Raw genomic sequence first — 19804 nt, 5'->3', positions numbered from 1 at the left:
ACAGGGTAGAACGGAATAATGTGGTGTTGGTCTTCCTGTGGTTGGCGTCACAGAACACTGTCATTAATCTCCAGCTCTACCCACATTCCTGACAATGGTAGGATTTTGTCCCTTTTAAATGATGGGGTGCTATTTTACTGCATTCACGATATGGATATCACATTTTCTTTATCCCTCCGAAGATAGGGAGTTAGGTGGGTTCTGTTTCTTTGCTGATGTGACTCGTGTTGCAGTAAACACTGGAGTACAGACAGATGGCTCCTGAAAATAGTGTTGCAGTTCTGTCCAGCTGTGCCACTGCTGGATCCCGTGGCTCTGCTTGTAACTCTGAGCAGCCTCCACTCTGCTCCCTTTCCTGGTTGTACTAATTTCTATCCCCATTGGCATTGTGTGAGTCATTCTCCCTCACGATCTCATTGGCTTTTGTGATTTTTTTTTCTTTTTGATGATAGCCATCCCAACTGGGGTGACGGGACACCCTATGATGCACACAACTTGCGTTTCCTGGGCACTCACAATTTTTCTATATACTTTTTGAACACACTATTTGTGTGTTCTCTTTTGAGAAAGGTCTATTCAAATAACTTTCCCTTTTAAAAAACATCAGGTTTTCTCACTGTGTATTGAGTTCCTGGTATATTCTGGATATGACTTCCTCGTCAGATAAATGGAGTGCAAATGTTTTCTCCCCGTGAGCAGTTTGTCCCTTGATTCTGCTGGTTGTTTTCTTTGAAGCAAAGATGCTTTAGAGTTTGAGATTATTCCATTTGCATAGTTTCACATTGTTGCCTTTGCTTTTGGGGTGCGATTTAAAAAATAATAAACCCATGCTGTCTACCCAACTTGTTAAATTCTCCACCATTCTCTTCCGGCAGTTTATTGTTTCTGAGCTAACACTTAGGTCGCTGGTCCATTTTCAGTGAGGGATGGAGGCCCCTTGCATCCTTGTGAGGATGTGCCATCGCTCGCTGGCACCACTCTGTGAAAGGTGACGTGTGTTCCCTTTACAAGAGGGTGACCCCGAAAGCTTGCATGGGAGGGTGTGCATTTTTCCTATGGGAGAAGGGAGTCGACTCAGAAACAGGGTGAAGAAGGACTGAGATGCTGGACAAAGGCAGTGGCTAAGATACCCGTTTTCCTACTCCACAGGGGACATTGGGAACCAGGAGCTCACCTAGACCAGGTAGGAGGATGGAATACACTGGGAACCCAACCACAGTAGAAGATGGGGTAGAACACAAACTTTAATATTTTATGTCTTTTTATCTTACTTGTATGGGTGTTTTGTCTACATGTCTATCTGTGTACCACATGCATTCAGTGCCCACCCAGGCTAGAAGATAGCATCAGATCCTCTGGAACTAGAATTACAGACAGTTGTGAGCTGCCATATGGGTGCTGGGAACTGAACCCGGGTCTTCTGGAAGAGCAGCCAGTGTTCTTAACCACTGAGCCGTCTCTCCCCGAGAAGGCTGCTTTTTAAAGTTTATGTTCTGGGACTGGAGAGATGGCTCAATGGTTAAGACCACAGGCTGCTCTTTCAGAGGACCCAGGTTCAATTCCTAGCACCCACATGACAGTTTACAACTGTCTGTAACTCCGGTTCCAAGGAATCCAACACCTTCTTTGGCCCATACCTGCACCTGTAACATTTGTGGTACATAGACATACATAGAGCCCAAACACCCACACACATAAAATAATAATTAAAAAACACAGCCTTCTCTTTGCTATTTTTCTTTATTATTTATTGAGGGATGAACAAGAATTTATAATAAAATACAGAAGAGGAAAAAGAGAGGAAGGGGGGGCAAGGGCAAACAGACTATGAAGGATCCAAATGAAAGACTTCAGCTCTTAGTTGTAGCATTCTCACCTCTGGGTTGATGCCCCATGGACAGGCAGCAAGGTCCTTTATTTAAACACATCCCAATGTACACTTCTGTTTCATTGTAGTGTGATTGGCAGACCCCATTTGGATGGTAACCGATTTCCCTGAACTTGCCCCTGACTATGTCCAGAGAGGGTTATTGTAACTATTTACTTGACTTGACGAATTTTTACTTAGTATACAGATTGGGAGGGGGGTCACATCTGGAAATAACTTTGTACATATGTTCATTGTTACTTGATTTTTTACACCAATACTTAAAAACCTGATTGTAATGATATTGCTCTGCCCATGACCTTGGCCTATAGGGCCAGAAGGAGGCAGTGCTTCTTGCTATTGTACATGACCTCTTAAAAGGAAAGGGAGAGAGATCATGAGTCCCTTCTCACTGCTGCCTGCTTCCTGATGTGGATTCGCTCCCAGTCAGATCAAAGGACAACTTCAGCTGTCTACTCCATTCTATATTGTGAGTGTATTTCCTCACTCTAATAAATTTCCCTAATATTCCTTAAACAGACTCCAGTAGATTTATCACATTACATGGCACCCAACATGGGGCATGAACCAATGATCCTGAGATTTAGAGTCTCATGCTCTACCAGCTGAGAGAAGGGACCACATGACCCCTCTCTCCTCTCCAAAAAAAGGAGAGGAGAGAGATGGCTCAGTGGTTAAAAGCACTGACTGATGTTCTAGAGGACCTGGGTTCAATTCCCTGGCCATCCAGTGTCCAATTACATCAGGAAGCAGGAACCAGGGAGGGAAACCTTGTGAACCCTCTCTTGTTGCCAGCCACAGGAATATATCACAAGAACTGGTTATGGCAAAGTTACTACCTAGAGGGATCAAGTAATTCCTCCAGAGGAAGCCAAATTCCAAGGAGCTTTTGGTGTTACTTGGCTTGTTATATATCAGTTGTGTTCTGTTATGAAAGTCATATGTGCCTTCATAGTTTTCTCAATTGACTTTTCCCTAAGAAAGGCTAACAATGTGGACTGATCACTCTCTGGACACACACATTCAAGGTATTTGGAGAACAGCCCGAGGAAAGGCTTCCTCTGGAATCAGATATCTCCCTTAGCCACTTTCAAGGACTAGCAGTAATAACAGTCCACATGTAAGTCTCCTGATTCAAGGTAAATTCCACAAGGAGACACCACCTAGGTCAGGTGGACGTTAAGTAATAGCTTTACACAAATTAGCTCAGACCCTCCTTTCTTACAGCCTTACTAACTTTATAGACCTCTAACTCATTACCTAACCACTTCTAGGAATATTTAGATAACCTTCTGAGCTAATAGCTATGCTCAGCCCGAACCCCAGTTCAAGCCTCCCTGTAATTATCATCATTGGCAGCATCCGACCAGGTCCATCCCCAGATGGAGGAAAGTACCTTATCAGAGATACCTCTGTACTCTCTAAGAACAGACTTAAAGATCCAGGCTGTTTGAGAAGGCCTGGCGGATGTGCCAATTAAACTTAACCTCCTCCTTTTCCAAATCTTACCTCTACTTCCAGATCTCCCTTTGACTATCACCAGAGGCATCTAGCTGTACATAGGTTGTCTAGCAACCAAGCACACTTTCTCCCACCCTAGAGAAAAACAGCAGATAGCTTGGACAGATAGGAGCCACAGGAAAAAAGAAGGCAATTTTTTTTTCTCCCATTGACCTAGCAACTTATAGATTCTTAACATTTTCTACCAGTCACATTTAAGACTATTAGTTGAGCACATAAGATCCCTCTTTTTAGATATTACCCGAATTTAGGCTTTAGTTAATTCATTTCCCCATTGGTCACTTCCCTTTGGGGTTGCAAATGATAATTAATGGTTATTGCCTCTCTATGTGATTCTTATCACCCCTCCATTTGATCCTGGAACCTCGCTTTGCACTGCCAAGGGATTACTCCTTGTAAGTGCATATATACCGGGACTTCCAGGACACAGGGAGATGGAGAAAAGAAAATGGAAGAACTAGATGGGTAAGAACTTGAGGGACAAACTGAGATGGGGAAGAACTAGACTGAAGGGCTAGAAGAGAGTACTAGAGGAACAAGATGGAAGATGAAGAGCCAGATGGGGAAGAACAAGATGAGAAAGAACAAGATGAGAGAGAAGGAGATGGGAGAGGAGCTGATATGGAAAAGACCTAGATGGATGAGAACCTAGAAGGGGCAGAACTAGATGAAAGAATTAAGATAGAACCTGGAGGGGACAAAAGATAAATATAAAGAGAAATTGGGCAAGAAATGAGCTAAAAATGAGAGCAGAGTATAAGCTTGTAGAGAGAGAACTGACAGAGTAATAAAATGTATGGACTAAGGAATTTCGTGTACATAGATTCATTTCTTTTCTTCAAAGATTAATTTATCAGCTGGTTGTAGATTCTTCCTGGACCCTGGAAGGGGGCTCTTGAGAGCCTGGATCCCCTTAGTCCCCAATACTCTTTCTTCTCTTTTTAAGAGGTCATGTACAACAGCAAGAAGCACCGCCTCCTTCGGGCCTTATTGCCCAAGGTCATGTGCGGAGCAAATACCACTACACCTGATATCACAAAACATTTGGAAATTTTTTCTTGAGAAATCTGGCAACATTGGGCATATCTGAGTTAACAGAAGGCTGAGGCTGAGTAGTGTTCTCTACTTCATGAGTTCTAGGCATGCACACAGTACTTTATTCTTTCTCTTTCCTATCTTCTAACAAAAATGGCAAGAAAGAGACAGGTTTTTAATAACATTTCTTCACTGCTGATTCTTCTAGAAGGTTTTTAGATAACTCTCTAGATATTATATGCTATCTATCCATCATCTATCTATGTACCTGTGTATGTATGTATGTATGTATTTATGTATGTATGTATGTATGTATGTATCTATCTATCTATCTATCTATCTATCTATCTATCTATCTATCTCCCATATTTACATATTTATCTTTCAGAAGTAGAACTAAAATATTGACCTAAAAGAAAATATACCTCAAGGTCATTGCTAGAGAGATGATGTTCTTCTGGGGAAAGAGAACCATATGTCTACACAGCTCATGGACACATACATTCTCACTGTTATCTGTCACACCTTGGTTTCACATCTTTCATTCTTTGCTCTCAGATTCTAGTTGTGGTCACATCTCTGCTTTAGAAACCATTGCATTAAGAGTGAATCATTCAAGTTCTGAAAAAGATAGCCAGATTCACTTGTTTGAAACATTGAATAGTATTTGTTGTATGGCCTAAGATCTGACTGTCCCAGAGGTTGGTCATATGCACTCTTTTACTTTCAGAAGTGACTTTATTCTGAGCAACAAAACCTGTGTTTTCTTTGACAATTTCTTGTAGCTAGAGTTTTCCTGCCTTGCCCACAGTCAGGACAAATCTCTGTCACCTGCCAGTCCCACAGCTGCTCAGACCCAACCAAGTAAACACAGAGACTTATATTGCTTACAAACTGTATGGCCGTGGCAGGCTTCTTGTTAACTGTTCTTATATCTTAAAGTAACGCATTTCTACAAATCTATACCTTGCCACGTGGCTCGTGGCTTACCAGCATCTTCACATGCTGCTTGTCCTGGCAGTGGCTGGCAGCGTCTCCTTCTGCCTTCCTGTTCTTTTATTTCTCCTCTGTTAGTCCCGCCTATACTTCCTGCCTAGCCACGACCAATCAGGTTTTATTTATTGACCAATCAGAGCAACTTGACATACAGACCATCCCCCAGTACAGCCAAGTGCAGACCATCTCAGACACCTGCACTCAGGCCCATGGTCCTAATCATCCTCTATGCAAACCTGCTGAGTAACACCACAAGGAACCCAAGAAGGGCTCCCACAGGACATACATTAACATCCCACAGCAATTTCTTAAGCTATTTATTAAGAGTTAAAGAAGCTGGGGCTGAAGAGATAGCTCAGCGGTTAAGAGCACTGGCTGTTCTTCCAGAGGTCCTGAGTTCAATTCCCAGCAACCACATGGTGGCTCACAACCATCTGTAATGAGATCTAGTACCCTCTCCTGGCCTGAAGGGACACATGCAGGCAGAACACTGTATATGTAATAAATAAATAAATCTTGCGACTTCCCTTCTGGACCAGAGGTGAGTATCCAGGCCCAACCCGGACCCCATCCCTGGGCACCAGCCACTCCGGGAAGACCTGCCCAACTTGGCCCCAGGTTCTAGCCACCAGGCAGGTCCCCTTCTAGCCCCACCGGGAGGGATCCCCTTTTCCAAGCCCCCCTGGCAGCCCCTGCAATCTCCACGCCCTGCCCCCATGCCCATCTGCCCGAGACCTCAGCCACTTCCTGAGACTTAGAGACAGGCCCCCAGCTCCCATCCTGCCCCCCAACTTCCCTTCTGGACCAGAGGTGAATATCCGGGCCCAACCCCGACCCCATCCCTGGGCACCAGCCACTCCAGGAAGACCTGCCCAACTTGGCCCCAGGTTCTGGCCACCGGGCAGGTCCCCTTCTAGCCCCACCGGGAGGGATCCCCTTTTCCAAGCCCCCCCCCCCGGCAGCCCCTGCAATCTCCACGCCCTGCCCCCACGCCCATCTGCCCGAGACCCCAGCCACTTCCTGAGACTTAGAGACCCGCCCCCAGCTTCCATCCTGCCCCGGACTTCCCTTCTGGACCAGAGACTTCCGGTCCAGATAAGAGCTTCCATCCTGCCCCGGAGTTCCCATTTGGACAAGAGAACTCCCATCTGGACAAGAGAGAGACTTCCTGAATCTGTCAGCTCTTTCTGAACCAAGTACACTGATAAGACCAAGAAGGAACCACAAGGAGATGGGCAGATGTCAAGGCAGAAGTACATACAACAAAATGAAGAGCAATACAGTATCACCAGAACCTAGCCCGCCTCCAACATCTAGACCTGAACACCAAAAATTGGAAGAAGCAGAAGAAAGTAGCCTTATGAGTAACTTCATGAAGAAGGTAGAGGCTTGTGTAGAGGAAAAGACAAGAAAATTGGAAGAACGCTGTAAACAACTAGAGGAAAGGGCAAACAAATTAGAAGAAAACAATAAAGCCCTCCAAGAAAACAATAAAGTCCTGGAAGAAAACAATAAAGTCCTGCAAGAAAACAATAAAGTACTGGAAGAAAACAATAAAATACTGAAAGAAAATCATGAAAAAGCAATGAAACAAATAAAGGAAACAGTCCAAGACCTGAAAAGGGAAATTGAAAAAATAAAGAAGACACAGAGGGAATGCTGGAAATAGAAAACCTGAGTAAAAGATCGGGAACTTCAGATGCAAGTATAACCAACAGAATGCAAGAGATGGAAGAGAGGATCTCTGGCATTGAAGATACAGTAGAAAAAATAGTTTCATCAGTCAAAGGAAACACTAAAGCCAACAAAGTCATGAACCAAAATGTCCAAGAAATTTGGGACACCATGAAAAGACCAAACCTACGAATTATAGGGATAGAAGAAGGTGAAGAATACCAACTCAAAAGCACAGAAAATATATTCAACAAAATTATAGAAGAAAACTTTCCCAACTTAAAGAAGGAAATGCCTATGAAGATACAAGAAGCCTATAGAACACCAAACAGACTAGACCCCCAAAAAAAGTCCCCTCGACACATAATAATTAAACAACTAAATGTACAGAATAAAGAAAGAATATTAAGAGCAGCCAAGGAAAAAGGCCAAGTGACCTATAAAGGTAAACCCATCAGAATAACACCTGATTTCTCAGTGGAGACTTTGAAAGCCAGAAGGACCTGCACAGATGTAATGCAGACACTAAGAGACCATGGATGCCAGCCCAGACTAATATACCCAGCAAAACTTTCAATCATCATAGATGGAAGGAACAAGACATTCGAAGACAAAGCCAGATTTAAACAATACCTATCCACAAACCCAGCCCTACAGAAAGCACTAGAAGGAAAATTCCAACCGAAGGAAGTCAGATATACACTCGAAAACACAGGCAATAGATAAAGCCACAACAGTAAACCCGAAAGAAGAGAAGTACACACACACTACCACCAAAAATAACAGGGATGAACAATCACTGTTCATTAATATCCCTTAATATCAACGGACTTAATTCACCTATAAAAAGACATAGGCTTACAGAATGGATACGAAAGCAGGACCCATCTTTCTGCTGCATACAAGAAACACATCTCAAATTCAAAGACAGACACTACCTAAGAATAAAAGGCTGGGAAAAGACTTTCCAATCAAATGGTCTTAAGAAACAAGCGGGTGTAGCCATCCTGATATCCAACAAAATAGACTTCAAACTAAAATCAATCAAAAGAGATCAAGAAGGGCATTACATCCTCATCACAGGAATGATTCACCAAGATGAAGTTTCAATTCTGAACATTTATGCCCCAAACACAAGGGCACCCACATATGTAAAAGAAACATTACTAAAGCTTAAACCACATATAAAACCCCACACATTAATAGTGGGAGATCTCAACACCCCACTTTCACCACTGGACAGATCTCCCAAATTGAAACTTAACAGAGAAATAAAGGACCTAACTGATGTCATGACCCAATTGGACCTAATAGATATCTACAGAACATCCCATCCTAACAAGAAAGAATATACCTTCTTCTTAGCACCCTGCTGTGGATATCACTCTATATAAATAAAACACTGATGGCCAGTGACCAGGCAGGAAGTATAGGCGGGACAAAGAGAGAGGAGAATTGGGGAAACAGGAAGAAGGAGGAGAGACACTGCAAGCCACCGCCAGGACAAGCAGCATGTGAAGACGCCAGTAAGCTACCAGCCACGTGGCAAGGTATAGATTTATAAAAATGGGTTAATTTAAGATATAAGAACAGTTAGCAAGAAGCCTGCCATGGCCATACAGTTTATAAGTGATATAAGCGTCTGAGTGATTATTTTATATGTGGATTGTGGGACTGCGGGGCTTGGGGAACCTGGAGAGAAGCCCTCCAGCAACAAATGGCGCCCAACGGCTCGAGTTTCCACCTTAAACCTGAGAATATTTAATAACCAATTCTAAACAGAGCCAAAACCAGGTTCCTGCTTCTTGTCTCATACGGGCAGCTAGACGCCGCAAAACGCAAGTTTGAACACTGGCGGGTTCCTGGCGTGTGTGTTTGACTGGCAGTATGGCGGGAATGAGGCGTCTGCCAGCGGCACATTACGCTGTGTGGTAGATTTAGTCTTTACTAGTGTTAAAAAAAAAAAAAAAAAAAAAGAGGTTTCTGGGCTACACGCTGCTTTGATAAGAAGCATAGACCCACTATTTCTGAGAATTGATGGCTCCCAGAGCTGGCGGAAAACGTACCACCGCCATGTTGGGAAGCTGAAGTGGGCGGAGCCAGCAGCCACAGCGCCGTTTCAGGCTTAAAAGGCTACAGTTTAAATCAATAAGTTCGCAATAAGACTAATTCAGATGAAATAGTTTATAATACATGTAAAAATGTACATAGGCTTAAAAGAAAAAAATATACTGTTAAATAAACAAATAGTATCTAAAAATAAAGTGTTAAAAAAACAGTGAAGGTAATAAGCCACGTAACGATGGCTATCACACATAAAATCTGGATTATGTTGTCTTTGATATTCGTAACTAAAGAAAAACATCTAATTGTAAAAGCTGTTCACTTATGCCAAAATGTAAATTTTAAAGGTACCTTGACTTCAAAATTTGGATATAAGGATATGTTACTTTGGAAAAGAGGTTCTGCTTTTGTTTCCACAGAAAGCCAGAGGCTGTGGATTTGTTCCAGATTAAGATACATCAGGTTTCACCAGCCAAGACCCCCTGAAAGGTCTCAGATGACACCATGGCCCAGATGATCCAACATCCAGAGCGGTTTCAAGGCAACTGGTTCACACAATACAGCCTCGCGGACTACCCCATAGGCCTAAAATTTTCTTTGCGTCCCCATAAGATACAGCGCCCCCCTCCAGCAGGAAGTAGTAAGAGATGCTACGCCCAAATTCCCAAATATACCAAGCTGGCTTTAGAAGTGGAATTGGCTCACTCCCCCTCTAAACCCAGACATATTGCTTTAAAAAAAATGGTTAAGAGATTCTTGTGTCCCAAATCAGAAGAGCCCTCTGGTGTGGGACAGGGAAAAACCAATATTTTTATTTAAAACAGGTTGATTATAAATGTGATCTCTTTCTAAAAAAAAGGGGGGGGGGATATGATATAGATATATAGGAGGATATAAAGATGATAAGATAAAAGGGTAGATTAATGAACCTACTTTTAAAGAACAACTTGTTTAAAATGTTTTACATTGGTATAAATTTTAGTTTATTGATACAAACTTGAAGTTAATTTTGTTATACTGTATATATATATATATATTCTTGTTTGAGGTATTATGTTTATGTAGCTCATTTAAAATTGTAATGGATAATTAAAAAATAGATTAATAATTAGTCATCTATGATAATCATATCTGTAGCCATGTTAGTTAAGTCTTCTAGGTATACATAGATATATTTCAGATAGATAGGTAATCTTCAAACACTTCATAGTCCTAGAGAATATGGCATTTAAATAACTTAGAATTCTGTTGACATGAGACACAATTGCTCCTGGCTGCACCAATTTGATCCCGAGAGAATGTTGGGCTTCTAAGACATTTCTAAGACATTTCCATTTGGACAAAGAACTGCCCTTGCCTTGATGGCTGACAGTACAAATGCAATGCTGTCCTTTCTGGACAAGCGGGACACAAGGAAAGCGACCACTGTACTCTGCCAAGACAGGGTAAGATGGTCTCTTAAAATTCCTGCTTCTAAAAATGGTCTGTCAGATACTCTAGGCCTGTAGCCAATTTGAATGCACCAACAATGCTGAGAAACATTAGGTGACTGTCCAGGCTGCCAGCTGTCTTGGTCTACTCTTGCAAGATTCCTGAAAGTTGCTTGCATCCATCTACCATTTCTCAGGTACCATTATGTTCCTTCTCAGGCCTTTGATGCAGTTGAAGACTAGATAGTCGTAATTTCCTCAGTTATGATAAAAGATAAGTTAGCTATAAAACCTTAAACTCACAAATATAAGATAGATAGGACATCTTCTTTAACATTGTAACTATAATTCTTGCTCGGTAATTGTTTTGTTATATGTAATTTTACCATGTTAAAGTTAAAACCTTCCTTTTTAAAAAAAGAAGAAAGGGGAAGTGCTGTGGATATCACTCTATATAAATAAAACACTGATGGCCAGTGACCAGGCAGGAAGTATAGGCGGGACAAAGAGAGAGGAGAATTGGGGAAACAGGAAGAAGGAGGAGAGACACTGCAAGCCACCGCCAGGACAAGCAGCATGTGAAGACGCCAGTAAGCTACCAGCCACGTGGCAAGGTATAGATTTATAAAAATGGGTTAATTTAAGATATAAGAACAGTTAGCAAGAAGCCTGCCATGGCCATACAGTTTATAAGTGATATAAGTGTCTGAGTGATTATTTTATATGTGGATTGTGGGACTGCGGGGCTTGGGGAACCTGGAGAGAAGCCCTCCAGCAACAGCACCCCATGGAACTTTCTCTAAAATCAACCACATACTTGGCCACAAAGCAAATCTCAACAGATACAAAACAATTGGAATAACCTCCTGTGTTCTATCAGACCACCATGGTTTAAAGTTAGATTTCAACAACAAAAACTACAGAAAACCTACAATCTCATGGAAACTGAATAATGCTCAACTGAATCACCAATGGGTTAAGGAAGAAATTAAGAAAGAAATTAAAGACTTCCTAGAGATCAATGAAAATGAAGACACCACATACCCAAACTTATGGGACACTATGAAAGCAGTGCTAAGAGGGAAATTCATAGCACTAAATGCCCACATAAAGAAGTTGGAGAAATCCCACACTAGTGACTTAACAGCACACCTGAAAGCTCTAGAACAAGAAGAAGCAAAGTCTCCCAGGAAGAATAGACGCCAGGAAATTATCAAAGTGAGAGATGAAATTAATAAATTAGAAACTAAGAGAATAATACAAAAAATTAAAGAAACAAAGAGTTGGTTCTTTGAGAATATCAACAAGATAGACAAGCCCTTATCCAAACTAACCAAAAGACAGAGAGAGAGAATCCAAATCAACAAAATCAGAAATGAAAAGGGGGACATAACAACAGACATTGAGGAAATCCAGAAAATTATAAGGTCATATTTCAAAAACCTCTACTCCACAAAACTGGAAAACCTAAAAGAAATGGACATTTTTCTGGATAGGTACCACATACCTAAGTTAAATCAAGACCAGATAAACTATTTAAATAGTCCAATAACCCCTAAGGAAATAGAAACAGTCATTAAAAGTCTCCCAACCAAAAAAAGCCCAGGACCAGATAGTTTCAGCGCAGAATTCTACCAGATCTTCAAAGAAGAGTTAGTACCAATACTCTCTAAATTGTTCCACATAATAGAAACAGAAAGAACATTACCAAACTCCTTCTATGAGGCTACAATTACCCTGACTCCTAAACCAAACAAGGATGCAACAAAGAAAGAGAACTACAGACCGATCTCCCTCACGAACATTGATGCAAAAATACTCAATAAAATACTGGCAAACAGACTCCAAGAACACATCAGAACAATTGTCCACCATGATCAAGTAGGATTCATCCCAGGGATGCAAGGGTGGTTCAACATACGAAAGTCCATCAATGTAATACACCATATAAACAAACTCAAAGAAAAAAACCACATGATCATCTCACTAGATGCAGAAAAGGCATTTGACAAAATCCAACACCCCTTCATGATAAAAGTCTTGGAGTGATCAGGAATACAGGGAACATACCTAAACATAATAAAGGCAATTTACAGCAAGCCAACAGCCAACATCAAATTAAATGGAGAGAAACTCAAAGCAATTCCACTAAAATCAGGAACGAGGCAAGGCTGTCCACTCTCCCCATACTTATTCAATATAGTACTTGAAGTTCTAGCCAGAGCAATAAGACAACATAAGGAGATTAAGGGGATACAAATTGGAAAGGAAGAAGTCAAGCTTTCCCTATTTGCAGATGACATGATAGTATACTTGAGTGACCCCAAAGATTCCACCCAGGAATTGATAAAGCTTATAAACACCTTCAGCAACATAGCAGGATACAAGATCAACTCAAAAAAAAATCAGTAGCCCTCCTATATACAATGCACAAAGAAGCTGAGAAGGCAATTAGAGATACATCACCCTTTATAATAGCCACAAATGACATAAAATACCTTGGGGTAACACTAACCAAGCAAGTGAAGGACCTATATGACAAGAACTTTAAGTCCCTGAAAAAAGAAATTGAAGAAGATGTCAGAAAATGGAAAGATCTCCCATGCTCATGGATAGGCAGGGTTAACATAGTAAAAATGGCAATCTTACCAAAAGCAATCTACAGATTCAATGCAATCCCCATCAAAATACCAACACAATTCTTCACAGACCTGGAAAGAATAATACTCAACTTCATATGGAAAAACAAAAAACCCAGGATAGCCAAAAGAATCCTGTACAATAAAACAACCTCTGGAGGCATCACAATCCCTGACTTCAACCTCTACTATAGAGCTACAGTAATAAAAACAGCTTGGTATTGGCATAAAAACTGACATGTGGACCAATGGAATCGAATTGAAGACCCTGACATTAACCCACACACCTATGAACATATAATTTTTGACAAAGAAGCCAAAAGTGTTCAATGGAAAAAAGAAAGCATCTTCAACAAATGGTGCTGGCATAACTGGATATCAACGTGTAGAAGGCTGCAAATAGATCCATATCTGTCACTGTGCACAAAACTTAAGTCCAAGTGGATCAAGGACCTCAACATAAATCCAGCTACTCTGAACCTACTAGAAGAGAAAGTAGGAAGTAGTCTTGAATGCATTGGCATAGGAGATCACTTCCTAAATATAACACTAGTAGCACAGACACTGAGACAATCAATCAATCGATGGGACATCTTGAAACTGAGAAGCTTTTGTAGAGCAAAGGATACGGTCAACAAGGCAAAGCGACAGCCTACAGAATGGGAAAAGATCTTCACCAACCCCACATGTGACAGAGGACTGATATCCAGAATATATAAGGAACTCAAGAAATTAGACATCAAAATGACCAAGAGTCCAATTGAGAAATGGGCTTTAGAACTAAACAGAGAATCCTCAACAGAGGAAACTCAAATGGCTGAAAGACATTTAAGGAATTGCTCAACATCCCTAATCATCAGGGAAATGCAAATCAAAACAACTCTGAGATACCACCTTACACCTGTCAGAATGGCTAAGATCAAAAACACTGAAGACACTTTATGCTGGAGAGGATGTGGAACTAGGGGAACTCTCCTTCACTGCTGGTGGGAATGCAAGCTTGTACAACCACTTTGGAAATCAATATGGCGCTTTCTTAGAAAATTGGGAATCAATCTCCCCCAAGATCCAGCTATACCACTTCTGGGCATATACCCAAGAAATGCTCAATCATACCACAAGAGCACTTGCTCAGCTATGTTCATATCAGCATTGTTTGTAATAGCCAAAACCTGGAAACAACTTAGATGCCCTTCAACTGAAGAATGGATAAATAAATTGTGGCACATATACACAATGGAATACTACTCAGCAGAGAAAAACAATGACATCATGAGGTTTTCAGGCAAATGGATGGATCTAGAAAAAAATCATCCTGAGTGAGGTAACCCAGACTCAGAAAGACAAATATGGTATGTACTCACTCATAGGAAGATGCTAGATGTGGAACAAGGATGACTGGACTGCTACTCACATCACCAGTGAGGCTACCTGGAAAACGGGACCCCAAGAAAGACACGGAGAAATGGATGAGATCCACATGAACAGCCTGGACATGAATGGGAGCAATAAAGGGCGAGGGTCGAGGGAAAGAGAGCGGGAGGTCCTAGCTGGATCAAGAAAAGAGAGGGAGAACAAGGAATAGGAGACCATGGTAAATGAAGACCACATGAGAAAAGGAAGAAATAAAGAGCTAAAGAGGCCCACAGAAATCCACAAAGATACCCCCACAAAAGACTGCTGGCAATGGTCGAGAGACAGCCGGGACTGACCTACTCTGGTGATGGGATGGCCAAACACCCTAATAGTTGTGCCATAAACCCCATCCAAGGACTGAGGAATCTGGATGCAGACATCCACGGCTAGGTCCCTGGTGGAGCGCTGGGAGTCTAATTAGTGAGAAAGAGGAGGGTTTATATGAGCGAGAATTGTTGAAACCAAGGTTGGATAAAGCACAGGGACAAATAACCAAATGAATGGAAACACATGAACTATGAACCAAAGGCTGAGGGGCCCCTAACTGGATCAGGCCCTCTGAATAGGTGAGACAGTTGATTGGCTTGATCTGTTTGGGAGGCATCTAGGCAGTGGTACCAGGTCCTGGGCTCATTGCATGAGTTAGCTGTTTGAAACCTGGGACTTATGCAGGGATGCTTGGCTCAATCTGGGAGGAGGGGACTGGACCTGCCTGGACTGAGTCTATCAGGTCAATCCCAGTCCTCGGGGGAGACCTTGATCTGGAGGAGGTGGGAATGGGGGATGTGCTGGGGGGAAGGGGAGGGGGGCAGGAAGGGAGAGAACAAGGGAATCTGTGGCTATTATGTAGAACTGAATAGTATTGTAAAATAAAAATAAATAAATAAATAAATAATAAATAAATAAATAAATCTTTAATAAATAAATAAATCTTTAAAAAAAGAGTTAAAGAAGCATCAAAGCATTTTTTGGGAATTCTGGACTACAAAGGTCAATGCTTTGTTTTTCTTCATTCTATATCAGTAAACATCTTATTTATTTTTATTCCTTGAGAATTTTATACATATATATAATGTGTTTTGATCAAATACACCCCCATTTCCTCCCTTCAGCTGACCAACACTAATTCTTGAATCCCTTCAAATCAGCGTGGGCTATTAAATTGAAGTGAGCTGACATTCAAATGCATTAAATTGCCTTTGTGGTTCATACAGAAAATACTTTATGGATGAGAAGATAAAACATGTAGGCAATAGCCCATTTTTATTTAGAATGTAAATTGGGAAATAATTTTAAGGGTATAGTTTTGTCTTGTTTTAAGCCAATGGGCCTTTTAAGTGTTGAGTGCTAGGTAGAAGCCAAATGAAATCTGAATTGATTGATTCTTGGGCTTTGCATCTTTTCATTAGCTAATTACTGCAAATACAGGTTCCCTTTCTATTAGGCTGTCCCATAGTAACAACAAGGTTCACCCTAGCTTAGAAGACTGGGGAGGATGAGCACTGTACTGAATCACTGAGCATCTCTCCATCTCAGTATCTCTTGCTTCCTACCATGGCTGTGCCCTCATCTGAAATCACTCTCTGGTGATGAATTGCTCAAGGGCAGAAATCTCAGAACACTCTGTGCACCCAAGAGCCAGGCTCGAATCTTGGCACACAGAGGGAATTCAGGAAATGACTGTGGAACAATGGCTTGAGTTGCTGATATTTCCACTCTATAGCAAATAGGTGAAGGAATTTGCTGTCACCCTAGTTCACATGCTTTATGCTGCTTTGTACAGTTGAAGATATCAAACATTAAGTCTGCATGTGACATGTCATGTGGACTCCTAAGAATTGAAGTGACATTAGGGGCTTTTGTAAAATGAACTTCTTGGCTACTAAACCTTGTCCATTTCACAGTGTGGACTCCTGTCATTTCTATCTACTTGGAATGTGAACAGAATCTAGTCTCAGAACAGAGACACGGATCCTCCTGCCAAAGCACTGGTGGAGAAGGAAATGGGACCGAGGGAAAGGATTAGATCGTCTAGGGACCCAGTGTTGGAGGTATGAGGACAGAGTTGCAACTTATGTCCCCAGCCTTTTCTATTTCCCACCTGCTTTCTCTCTTCCTCTCTCCTAACCGAAGCTGCAGTTGGACTGCAGATATCTATCTAAGGACCATGGGAGAAGACCCACCTTCCTATGGCTTCTTTAACATTGTTTCTCATTCTATTTTGGTGACAAGAAATGGCCTTCCCTCTGTTCGTTTTGTGACATCACACGTCCTGTATTTTGTTTGAATGGCAATGAGAGGGTGAGTAAGGGGGGTGGTGAGGACTTGGTTCAGTCACCAGAGTACTTGCCTAGCGTGCAGGAGGGTTTGACGGGAAGCACCACAGGCATGTGGCAGTGCATGCCTGGAATTCCAGCACTTGGGAAGTGGACACGGAAGGATCAGCAACTCAAGGTCAGCCCTGATTATGTAGCCAGTCAAAGGACTGCAAGAAACCATGTCATATTCCTAAAAGCAAACCAGACCAAAATGATATACACACACACACACACACACACACACACACACACACACACACACACACACACACACAGAACAGGTTTTCCAAATTTCAAGGTTTTTTGGAGACAGAGTCTCGTGCAGCAACCAAAGTTGAGTGGTGTATGACTTTCTGTGAATCAGAGGTCATCGTATGATTTTGCTCTTTGTGTGCCTGCTTTCCAGCAGGGGGGGCAGTGCATAGTAAATATCTACAGTGCTAAACTGGTTTTTGATCTCCATTTTCTTCCCACTTTCATCTTTGCCTTTTCCACTTTGTATTTCCTGAATCGGAATTGTGCTCTAAGGCATCCCTCCCTCCCCCAGGATGGAGCACGGTGAACTAGCTAGCTGTAAGCAGTCTTTAAGTGCACATACTTAGCAAAGAAACTCGATTTATCAAGATAACCATACCTCCATGACATTTCTGCTGGACACTTTTAGCAGAGACTCTTTGCACATATAAAGCATGCAGCCGAAGTAAGCGAGATGAAAGACCACTTTCTGACTCTACCCCATCCATCCCTGAATGTCTGGCAGGCACCAGAGAAGAAGAGACTGGATTACTTCTGCTGTAAAGGAATGTGTTGCTTAGGCTCTCTTGCGCTACGTCTTTAGGAAGGAGATTTTTCTAATTTGTTTTCATTGGCAGGTTAAAGCCAGGAGCCTGTACACATGACTCCAAGCAAAGTGCTGCTTCTTTTTTTTTTTTTTTTTTTTTTTTTTTTGGTTTTTCGAGACAAGGTTTCTCTGTGTAGCTTTGCGCCTTTCCTGGAACTCGCTTTGGAGACCAGGCTGGCCTTGAACTCACAGAGATCCGCCTGCCTCTGCCTCCCGAGTGCTGGGATTAAAGGCGTGCGCCACCACCGCCCGGCCAAAGTGCTGCTTCTTATGGTTCATGCTGAACGCCAGACACACTCTCTGATTTCCTTATCTCAGTTCTTCTTTAAACAGGGTAGGTGTTGAAAAGGAAGGGAAAACCAGGGCTGGACTGAAGCCTTCAAGTGTAGCGGTCAAGGCCGAGGAAGCAGGCTTTTGCTGGGATGGATTAGGGATTTTGTAGGCCGCAGGAATCTCTCAAGGTCACAACTCCCACAATCCCTTCTGCTGGGCCCTACAGAGCAGTAACTTTTCCGAAGAGAAAAGAGAGCTCTGAAGATAAAGATTTACTAGAATTGTCCCAATTTTTTACTTATCCTGATCCAGAAACTGCTGGTAACTTTGTCCAATTGAATTCACACTTATAACGGAGTAAAGAGCATTGCAAGCCCTTGAAACAGCCTTGATGTCATTTTCCCTAAGCCACAGTTGTAGAGAAAAATGCACGAGTCAGCTGACTACAGGCCTCTCCACCAATGCGTCTTCTGGATTTCTTGTGAGAATGCCTTTTGGACCTCGGGTGAGTATTATTTTCCCTGCAGAGTTTATTTTGTTACCTGGTAGAACCTGAGTCGTGAAGAGAGAAGGAAAGCAGAGTGATCTTCATGGTGGAAGAAGAAAGCCGGGCCTCACTTCCGGGAGGCTGTGAAGACCTCTACCTGTGGCTTGATGGCCTCGCTTCCGGGAGGCAGTGAAGACCATCGGCGGGATGCCTTTGTCTGGACAATGAGTGTCCCTCTGTACCTCATTAGGGCTGTTTATGGATGGCAGCGTTCTGTAGAGTGATCTCTAAGGGAAGACTGGAGTCCTTGTTTTGTGGGTCCCTAGACTCATCAAGGATGTGGTTGCATGCACAGTTTTGATCAGAAAACCTTGCTAAATAGGAACATGGTCTCCAAATATTTTGGCCACAAATGAAAGTTTGTGATCACACAACCATCTATACTAAATTACAGTGAGTTAGGCTCTGCTAGGTGTCTGCAGGCTCACTAAGTGACTAGATATTTCACTAGTGACCATTTCCCAGAATAATTGGGCTTACTAATAATTAATCACCCACTGAATTCTTGGTTTGAACTTCCCCAGTGTTTTGGTCATTGAGGACAGCTTACCATATCGCATGGATATTTGCTTCCAACGCTGTGCTGTGAACCTTTTGCTTTGAGGGAGATGTTGAATGATATGGTCATTTAGTCTCAAGGGTTTTATCATCGGTGGAACAACACCAGGTAGTAAAATGCTGCTGTGTGTGTGTGGGCGGGGGATAGCAAGAGGCCTGGATTTGAGTTCTAAGCCTCTGGATTAGCTAATGTCTTGAGATATGGGTTAGGCAGGAAAAATGCCTTCTTTAAATGCCAACACCACCTCCATAGCTCCTGAGGTCTTGATTCTGCATCAGGTGATTCCTAGTCACAGCTGTGCACAAAATTAGTTGAGAGGGTTCTTTTAAAAGACACTTAACCCCATTCCAAGAAGCTTTATCATTTTAGAAATTGATCAGGAATTCCGGAGGCCAATGAGATGGCTCAGTACAGACATGCTGGGGGAGACCTCTGTTCTGCTGAGGGATGTAGCATTGCATATGAAGACACTCAGTTACTTTATATTTTTAACTATTTGTAACCTATAAAATCTGCTTAAGCAGAAAAAAGTACATGTTGAATCTGAAACCGGGAAAGACACCCCCACACAGTGCAATAATCCCAGAACAGGATGTGTGGGGT

At 42.1% G+C, this 19804-nt stretch overlaps 1 protein-coding gene across 1 annotated transcript; it reads right to left on the bottom strand.

Moving 5' to 3' along the window:
* Window positions 1-1850: 1850 nt before the first annotated feature.
* On the bottom strand, window positions 1851-18782 carry Defb108b (defensin beta 108B). The gene is made up of 2 exons (XM_076544042.1): window positions 18740-18782; window positions 1851-2011 (listed from the first exon to the last, which is right to left on the bottom strand). The coding sequence occupies exons 1-2, from the start codon at window positions 18780-18782 to the stop codon at window positions 1851-1853; spliced, it is 204 nt and encodes a 67-aa protein (XP_076400157.1).
* Window positions 18783-19804: the final 1022 nt, after the last annotated feature.

This window comes from Peromyscus maniculatus, chromosome 9, assembly GCF_049852395.1.
Source record: "Peromyscus maniculatus bairdii isolate BWxNUB_F1_BW_parent chromosome 9, HU_Pman_BW_mat_3.1, whole genome shotgun sequence".
Taxonomy (NCBI): Eukaryota; Metazoa; Chordata; class Mammalia; order Rodentia; family Cricetidae; genus Peromyscus; species Peromyscus maniculatus.
Note: the sequence above shows the minus strand (reverse complement) of the source record. Positions and strands in the feature narration are given on the sequence as shown.

Coding starts and splice junctions, on each gene's coding strand:
- Defb108b (XM_076544042.1), bottom strand. CDS start 18,782: ATGGTCTTCACTGCCTCCCGGAAGCGAGGCCATCAAGCCACAG. Junction 2,012..18,739: donor GCGAGGCCATCAAGCCACAG/GTAGAGGTCTTC, acceptor CTCTGGACATAG/TCAGGGGCAAGTTCAGGGAA.